Source organism: Prunus dulcis, chromosome 1 (assembly GCF_902201215.1).
Source record: "Prunus dulcis chromosome 1, ALMONDv2, whole genome shotgun sequence".
Classification (NCBI taxonomy): domain Eukaryota; kingdom Viridiplantae; phylum Streptophyta; class Magnoliopsida; order Rosales; family Rosaceae; genus Prunus; species Prunus dulcis.
In genome coordinates, this window is record NC_047650.1 from 2,548,895 (window position 1) to 2,557,919 (window position 9,025).

The 9,025-nt window shown below is 36.3% G+C and overlaps 2 protein-coding genes and 1 pseudogene across 2 annotated transcripts; all 3 read left to right on the plus strand.

The window, feature by feature from the left end:
* Window positions 1-97: 97 nt before the first annotated feature.
* Window positions 98-2,305, plus strand: LOC117614176 (1-aminocyclopropane-1-carboxylate oxidase homolog 1-like). The gene is made up of 3 exons (XM_034342897.1): window positions 98-769; window positions 1,387-1,708; window positions 1,853-2,305. Exons 1-3 carry the CDS (start codon window positions 243-245, stop codon window positions 2,102-2,104), a joined length of 1,101 nt encoding a protein of 366 aa, XP_034198788.1. The 5' UTR covers window positions 98-242; the 3' UTR covers window positions 2,105-2,305.
* A 439-nt stretch (window positions 2,306-2,744) lies between these two features.
* Window positions 2,745-4,206, plus strand: LOC117614177 (annotated as a pseudogene).
* A 1,082-nt stretch (window positions 4,207-5,288) lies between these two features.
* LOC117615398 (1-aminocyclopropane-1-carboxylate oxidase homolog 1-like) lies at window positions 5,289-5,717 on the plus strand. The gene has a single exon (XM_034344474.1). It carries the CDS (start codon window positions 5,289-5,291, stop codon window positions 5,715-5,717), a length of 429 nt encoding a protein of 142 aa, XP_034200365.1.
* The last annotated feature ends 3,308 nt before the right edge of the window (window positions 5,718-9,025 follow it).

Genomic DNA, 9,025 nt, shown 5'->3' on the forward strand with positions numbered 1-9,025 from the left:
TTTTTATTGCCAATAATCAAGTCAACCAATGAATTTTTCGACGAATTATAAATGCAATTTTAAAATTTCTTTTAAAAAATAAAAAATCAAGTGAACAATGAATTTTTGGCATTTTCAACGTGCTTGATCTTTGCAAAAGCATTGTTTTCCCACTCTACTCGTTATATAATGAAGTGATCTTCTTTGCAAAAATATACACTTGTGGCCTGAATCAAGTCTAATCTGATATCCATTGAGCCAAGATGGTAGCTACCAAAAATACAAATTACGACAGACAAAGTGAGCTGAAGGCCTTTGATGACACAAAGGAAGGTGTGAAAGGCCTTGTTGATGCTGGGATAACTGAGGTTCCTAGAATTTTTCATCAACCACCAGATCAGTACATCATCAACAGCAACTTTGATTCAGAAGCTACGCAGTTTAGCATTCCACTCATTGACCTTGAAGGCCTTGAGTTTGATAGTCCAACGAAACGAAACGAGATTGTTGCCAAAGTTGCAGAGGCATCAGAGACTTGGGGCTTCTTTCAAATTTCTAACCATGGAATACCAGTTGGTGTTCTAGAGGAGATGAAGGATAGTGTACGTGGGTTTTTTGAGCAAGACACTCATGTGAAGAAACAGTTTTACAATCGTGATCCGCTCAAACCTGTGGGCTACAATAGCAACTTTGATCTATACCGAGCACCGGCGACTAATTGGAGGGATACTTTTAGGTGCTACATGGCTCCTAATCCAGCTAAGCCTGGAGACATGCCAGAAGTATTCAGGTATGTGACAAGGAAACTTATAATTCTCTGCTATAATTGGAAAATTTATGATGATATCAATTATTTGATTTAAATTCCATCCCTGAATTTGATGAGTTAATTAGATGATATGGTATACTTTGTCCAGCTTAATTTTAAGTCTAATGTACATTTATCTTGCTTCGGAATTGGACACAAACCACCCATCTGAGGTTTATATGGATAGGTTGAAAGCATCACCAAACTAGTTGGTCTTTTGGATTAAGTTTGGTATTAAAGCAGGCCTAATTCCTTGTCTGCTATCGGCAGTGACAAGTCTATTGCGTGTCTGGGAGAGGGGTAAAATGTCCCAAACAAGAATCCCATATTGAATAAGAATGAGTTTGATGTGAGCTTTATACATGAGTAAGTAGGAAAAAACTCAGCCTCCAATAGTATGCCATTTGCCTCCAACAGGCTAGTTTTGTTGGGTTAAGTGGCAAAAACTCAGTCTCCAACAGTAGGCCATTTTCCTTTTCTAAACATAAAACAAAAGCCATTCAGCTTACCGTTTTGGTTAAATGCCTCTCACTAGAATGTTTAATTGAATTAGTATATATGACAACTTCATGTGCTTTGCTGTTTTTCATCTTTTGTAGAGACATACTTATTGAGTACTCCAAGCAAGTAATGAAATTGGGGAAATTGTTGTTCGAGTTGCTGTCCGAGGCTCTTGGGCTAAAGCCAAGTTACTTGAATGACATAGATTGTAGTTTAGGGCTTTTGCTTGGAGGGCATTACTATCCCTCATGTCCACAGCCAGAGTTAACTATGGGGGCAAGCAAGCATGCTGACAATGATTTCCTCACAGTCCTTCTGCAAGATCATATTGGTGGTCTCCAAGTTCTTAATCAGAACAAGTGGATTGATGTGCCCCCAATGCCTGGGGCTCTAGTGGTTAACATAGGAGATCTTCTACAGGCAAGTACAACTTTTCTTCTTCTTCATCTCTTACTAGTATTGTATTAGAACATGACTCATATTCTTCCATCTGGTTTCCTAGATTGGTTTTATTTTTAATAAATAAATAAATAAAATTATGGTTGAGTTCTTTTGGGTTTGCAGGTTTTATCAAATGATAGATTCAAGAGTGCAGAGCACAGGGTATTGGCAAACCGTGTAGGTCCAAGAGTATCAGTTCCATGCTTCTTTACCACAGGTATGCTACCATTGGAAAGACTCTATGGACCCATCAAAGATTTATTATCAGAAGACAAACCTCCAAAGTACAGGGAGACAACTATAAGGGAATATACTGCCCACTTCAATGACAAGGGCCTTGATGGCACCTCTGCCCTGACTCATTTTAAGCTTTGAACTTGGAGATAGAGAAGCAGTGCAGCCCTGAACAAAATATTTAGCAGACACCATTTGTTTATTGTAGCTGCTCCAATTTCTTTTTTAAAATTTCATAAACTGTCTCTGTTGTGGTTTGCTAATAACCTTCATGCACTTGTAAAATCATGTTTGTGAACATATTAGATGGAATCCTGTTTCAAAAGCAGAATTTTTCAACTATGATGATATATTGAAAAGTCTTGAAGTTAATAAAATTTTATAATCAATATCACATGTCGGTACGCAAATTCTAAATATAGTTAACCGAAAATGAATATATTAATGTCATAATTTATTAAAATTACTTTTGTTCTATTTCAACTTTCAACAGATTACTTTTAAACAAATTTTACTTACTAGAATATCCGGACCATTTTGTCTTGCTCTGCACTCTTCAAAACCAGCAAGTTCAACGAGGAGTTCATTTTTATAAGATTAGCTTGGAGGATGTGTTACGACATGCTTTAGTTTAAACCAGAAAATACACAAATGTCAAAGAATGAATATATTTTTGACATTTTCAACTTTGCTCTATGATCTTTATAATAAAGTGATCTTCTTTGCAAAAATATGCACTTCTGGTCTGAATCAAATCTAATCTGATATCCATTAGACCAAAATGGTAGCTACCAACACAAATGAGGTTCAAACAAATTATGAAGTGAGCTAAAAGCTTTTGATGACACCAAGGAAGGTGTTAAAGGCCTTGTTGATGCTGGCATAACTGAGGTTCCTAGGATTTTTCATCAACCACCAGGTGAGCACTTCATTGACAACACTTCTGATTCAGAAGCCACCCAAACCCAATTTAGCATTCCACTCATAGACCTTGAAGGCCTTGCGCTTGATAGTCCGACGAAACGAAAGGAGATCGTTGCAAAAGTTGGAGAGGCATCAGAGACTTGGGGCTTTTTCCAAATTGCCAATCATGGAATTCCTATTGGTGTTCTGGAGGAGATAAAGGATGGGGTGCGTGGTTTTTTTGAGCAAGACACTGAGGTGAAGAAAGAGCTTTACACTCGTGATTACTTCAGACCTGTGATCTATAATAGCAACTTTGATCTATATAAAGCACCAGCGACTAACTGGAGGGATACTTTTATTTGTTACATGGCTCCTTACGCAAAGAAGCCAGAAGACTTGCCTGAAGTATGCAGGTATATGTCACAACAAAATTTATATATAATTCTCTGCTAGAATTTGTAAGTTTATTTGATGATATTAATTAGCTTGACAGCTTCATATGTGTTTAAACTTTGTAGAGACATTCTTATTGAGTACTCCAAGCAAATAATGAGGTTGGGGAAGTTGTTGTTCGAGTTGTTGTCGGAGGCTCTTGGGCTGACACCAAGTCACTTGAATGACATAGATTGTAGTGAGGGCCTTGTGCTTCTGTGCCATTACTATCCTGCTTGTCCACAGCCAGAATTAACTTTGGGCACAAGCAAACATGCTGACAGTGACTTCCTCACAGTCCTTCTGCAAGATCATATTGGTGGCCTCCAAGTTCTTCACAAGAACAAGTGGATTGATGTGCCCCCAGTGCCTGGGGCTTTAGTGGTTAACGTTGGAGATCTTTTACAGGCAAGTAGAACAATTATTTTCTTCATCTTAACAAAGTTGAAACTACAGTAGCTATAGTAACAATTATTGTAAATCACAAAAATCATTTGTTACTTTTGGCTATTTCACCATCTAGTGATTAAAATTGAAGAAATTTTTTGGTGGTGCATATAGTATTATTGTCGTAGAATATGTGTCGAATCTTCGATTTAGTTTCCTAGCTTGGGTTTTTATTTTAAAGATGATGAACTCATTTCGGGTTGCAGCTTATATCAAATGAAAGATTCAAGAGTGTTGAGCACAGGGTACTGGCAAACCGTGTAGGTCCAAGAGTATCTGTTGCGAGCTTCTTCACCACAGGAATGTTACCGTTTAAAAAACTCTATGGACCCATCAAGGAGCTAGTATCAGAGGACAATCCTCCAAAGTACAGGGAGACAACTGTGAAGGACTATAATGCCCACGTCAATATCAAAGGCCTTGATGGAACCTCTGCCTTGAATCATTTCAAGCTCTGAACTTGGACACAGAGGAGGAGCACAATGAACAAATGATCTCTACTAAATAACTTGCATGCATGATACTGTAAGGTTATTGTTTGTACATGCATGAGGCAACTATAGTCTGTTGCGGAATAAGATGGCTTCTCAGATTTTTATGATATTCTCTTGTAAAATCTTGTTTGTCTACAAAAGCAGAGTTTCAACTATAACCAGATTTAATGCAACGCAATCCAATCTTAGAAAACCTGCAAGTTCACTGAGTTGTTCATTTTTTAGATGAAGCTACACGTTTACCAATCTGGAAAAAATTTAAAGCTAGATTAGTGACGGAGATTGGGCCACATCTCTATGACCCAATATTGTTTAACTATTTCCTTTCTTTTCACTGCTTATCTTGGGTGTCTTCTTCGATCTCTTTGTTTACAACTCTGTTTTTTAGTTTTTACCAGCTATCTGTCTGTACAATGTCTCTGTTTTCTCTGTTTCTAGTGGGAGAAGGAAAAAAAGAGACACCCATGATCAATTCAATCTACACTTTCCGAATTAATGCAACTTTAAAAAAATAAAAATAAAAAAATAAAAAAAGAGAGCACACACGCAAGATAAAAGAGAGCAGATAAACAAGGAAGAAATATCTGTGAAATCAATCTCAAGCTAGAAAATCCAGAAATTTGATATGGGAGAAAACTTGTTCTCTCTAGCTTCTTGAGCACACTTTCTCTACTGTCTTAGAATGCTAAATATGACAAGTAAAGACTGATTATACCACTAAGCCAAAACTAGGAAAGCCAAGTGAGTATGTGGCTTCATCGTTACAAAATAAAGTAGAATTAATACAACCAAAAATAAGACAAGTTTCTGTCCAAAATGTTTCAAGACCTATTTGACAGAAACTTATCTACACTATTACAACGAGGACATTAACATAATTTTAACAAAAGCATTATCCTTTTATATCAGCTGCCTTGGGACCACTTGTTATCCTTAGAGTTGGATCCATCCTCTTATCAACTTAAAGGCTACGCACTCTTCTGCTTTTTCTCTATATTCTGGTTGATCCTCAACCACCTTTTATGATCCTAAACCAAATTAAGAAAATGCTTGCAGAAGACGATCATGAACTCGAGGCTAACAGTGACCGCATGAGTGAGTTAAAAGCATTTGATGCGACAAAAGCTGGCGTTAAGGGACTGCTCTATACAGATCTCACAAAAATCCCAAGTATTTTCTACTCTTCATCACGACCAAGCTTCGACGAAAAGAAACTGCAAAGCGATGATGTCCAGTTCAGTGTTCCAATCATTGATCTCAGAGGCATCCAAAACGACGCAGTTTCACGTGCCCGTGTCGTAGAGAAAGTTCGACATGCAAGTGAGAAATGGGGTTTCTTTCAGGTGGTGAATCATGGAGTTCCTGTTGATATTTTGGATCATATGATCGATGGCATACGCGGATTCCATGAGCAGGACAGTGAGGTTAAAAAAGAGTTCTATTCGCGCTTTAGTGGCGTACCAAACAACTCATAAGAGTCCAGCCCAATCCAATACTCTTAAGTCTAATCCTAATCAATCCAGTCAGGTCCACCAAATAAGGCCTATATGTTAGTTAATCCCATCCCCACTCCCCACCACCTCCACCCCCAGGATTTGGCAAGTACTAATACCATTACACAGTCCTGATCTCTTGGACCCCTGTAGTCCAAGAGATTTATGGTCACTCACCGTTGGATGTAAATTCAACGGTTGACTTGAATCGGGTAATAATCATTTTTGTCATATTGCATTTATATATATCATTTTGAACCATTGGATTAATATCCAACGGTAGGTGACCACAATCTCTTGGACTCCTGTGGTCCAAGAGATCGGGACTGTACCATTACAATCTTCTAAAAGCTCAAAAGTAAAAAATAAAGTTAATCGTTTTATTAGTCCTTGAATTTAGACTCGATTTGCATTTGAGTACCTCAATTTTTAAAATGGTTCCCGTGGCCCTTTAACTTTAATTTCGTTAAGACAAATGGTCTTACCGTCAATTTTGTTAACTTTCTGTTAAGTGTAGGGGCAAAATGGTATTTTTGTACCAAAATTGATTAAAAAATGAATAAAAAGTTTAAAAAAACTAAAAAAATTAAAATTAAACTCTCTCTCTCTCCTCCTCTATCCCAATTTCTACTCCCCACAAACTTTATTTATTTTTTTGGTTTTTTATTTGATTTTCTTTTATTGTTATTTTAAAGATATAAATTTTTATTTATTTTTTTGGTTTTAATATAAAAAAACCATTTTGCCCCTGCATTTAACAGAAAAGGTTAACAAAATTTACGGCATGACCATTTGTCCAAACAAAACTAAAGTTAAAGACCACGGGAACCATTTTGAAAATTGAGGTACTCAAATGCAAATCGGGTCAAAATTCAGAAACTAATAAAATGATTAACCCTAAAAAATATATGATTTGCAGGTTGAAATACAAGTCATAATGACCTTTTATTTTAACTAAGCATTTCATTTTAAATTGATAAAACAATAACGTTATGCAACCAACAACAGATGTGAGTTAGGTCAATTGGTTAAGGTAGTGTGTACACTCTCTTGCACCTGAATTTGATCTCTCCATGTACATTAGAGTAATTTAGAATATATCATCTTTAAAAAAAAAAAAAAAAGTTATGCAACTAATATGATTAAAAATTAATTGCTATTTTCTCTGCCTAATAAAAAGAATCTGTGGGCAGGCTGCACGCACAACAGAACGGTCCAAGAGACTAACGATAGACCAAAAGAATACATGGGAAATAATTTTCGTGGAACTTATTTGAAAGAGAAAATTCATCTCTGACAATAACCTATGGTCAGTTTTTCTTATAGTCCAATATCTAAGCTTGTGCATTCAATTAGAAGGAAAAGTCATAAAGTTTGAGTAGTGGCAAATTGGCTGCAGGCACCTTCTAATTGAATGGTCAAAGTTCCTGGTCATCACTAGCTGAAATTCCAATTGCCGCATGTTATAAGTGAATAATTTTATAAGATTGTTTGAAAATAAATTACAGGAGAAAAGATTTCTTGGTGGCAGTTATTGATATTTGGTTGCTGGTTTTGTTTGGTCGACCACAATAATTCTTCGAATACGTGTATCGTATTCTATTATTGTTCGATGACATGCTATATTGCTCGTATATATTCAACATGGGAACAAGGGTATCAACATGGGAACCCTACTCTTTCTCCTCATCTCTTCCTTATTGAATTGATGCTACTAGGGCAGATTGTGGTCTGGTCAATTGCATTTTTGGTCTCAAGTAAAAATAAAAAATAAAAAATTTGCAGAAGTCTGCTCTTTCATTTTGTCCTCAATCAGAAAGGGTTTTATTTGGACAGGGCTATTTTATTTTTTTTTTTTATGCTTGGAGTGTTTAAGGGGTTGTCCAATCTTCTTCTTGAAAACGTGGTATTGGTGCCGTAATTCGTGATGATCATCTTGGCTGACATTTCAAATTCCTCTATTTTTAGGACATTCTTCTTACCATTATTAAGCCACCAGAGAAGATTTCAAGGAAAAATTGGAAGTAGGTATGGGGATTCCTGTCCTCGATCAGGGACGGGGCGGGGATGATATTGTTATCTCCATTTTCGAACCCAGCCCGATAAATAATATATTTATTTTTAAATAATGTATAATATAAAATAATATAACCATGTATGATTATAATATAGTAAATAGAGTAAAATATTTATTTAGTTCTGTCATGTTGAATTGAGATTATTTTGATTGGTTGATTTAAATTTTATAATTTAATTGAATGTAATTGAGGGGAATGATAATTTAAGGTGAAATGGAAGTGTTATATATCTGATACAGTCCTGATCCTTTGGATTACAGGGGTTCAAGAGATTTATGGTCACTCACCGTTGGATGTAAATTCAACGGTTCACTCACTCTTGCACTCCTTTTTAAAAACTTTTTTGAACCATTGGATTAATATCCAACGGTAGGTGACCACAATCTCTTGGACTCCTGTGGTCCAAGAGATCGGGACTGATATCTGATAATATTTTATTAAAATCGGGAATTTGTAGAGGTTTGGAAGGTGGTCCTAAGACAAGGATGGGGAAATCTCCCAAAAATCCTTACGGGGACGCCAAAAGAAAGGACTCTTCCATGGGAAGGGTTTGGTCCGCACACGATAGGTTCTTTTTCATGAAATTTCACAGAAAAGGAAAGCAGCAGAATTCTTGCTCATCTTATCAAGACATAAATGGTAAAATGTTAATTGTCCTAAACAAGAAGAGTCAACATTCTGCTTATACGCGTTGGCTTGCCGTTGTTGTTATGAGTCGACATGCTGAATGAGAAACTTTCTGGTGTCTTGAGAGTTTGGGTATGTTTTTATGTGTGTTTTCATGAGAGTTCGAACATAAAATTACTGGTATGCAAATAAAAACTCTTTTAAACTAAGCTAGACCGCTTTTGTGTTTGTTCTCTGGCTATTACCTTATGCTTGTGCATTCATATGTTTTGGGGATCGTTACATTCCTACGCGTATGACATGAGTTTTCCTGAAGCAATTTCACGTTATGGTGGATGTTTCACGCAAGGGCTGAGCACAAGAATCTTCATGTATATTAAATATTATATACCCGACACTACTTAAGCAGTTATTTTCTGAATTATGAATTGATTAACCCTTGCGTTCTAGATCTTCAACCAATTTACTATTCTACATAGGGACTAAATTAAAGTATAAATAATTGAAGTAAATGAGCGTGGGCGCGTGACGCACTTACGTTTTTTTCTTTCTAATTCTTTGTTTTTTTGTTGACTAAAACCAGAT

Coding starts and splice junctions, on each gene's coding strand:
- LOC117614176 (XM_034342897.1), top strand. CDS start 243: ATGGTAGCTACCAAAAATACAAATTACGACAGACAAAGTGAGCTGAAG. Junction 770..1,386: donor GACATGCCAGAAGTATTCAG/GTATGTGACAAG, acceptor CATCTTTTGTAG/AGACATACTTATTGAGTACT. Junction 1,709..1,852: donor ACATAGGAGATCTTCTACAG/GCAAGTACAACT, acceptor TTGGGTTTGCAG/GTTTTATCAAATGATAGATT.
- LOC117615398 (XM_034344474.1), top strand. CDS start 5,289: ATGCTTGCAGAAGACGATCATGAACTCGAGGCTAACAGTGACCGCATG.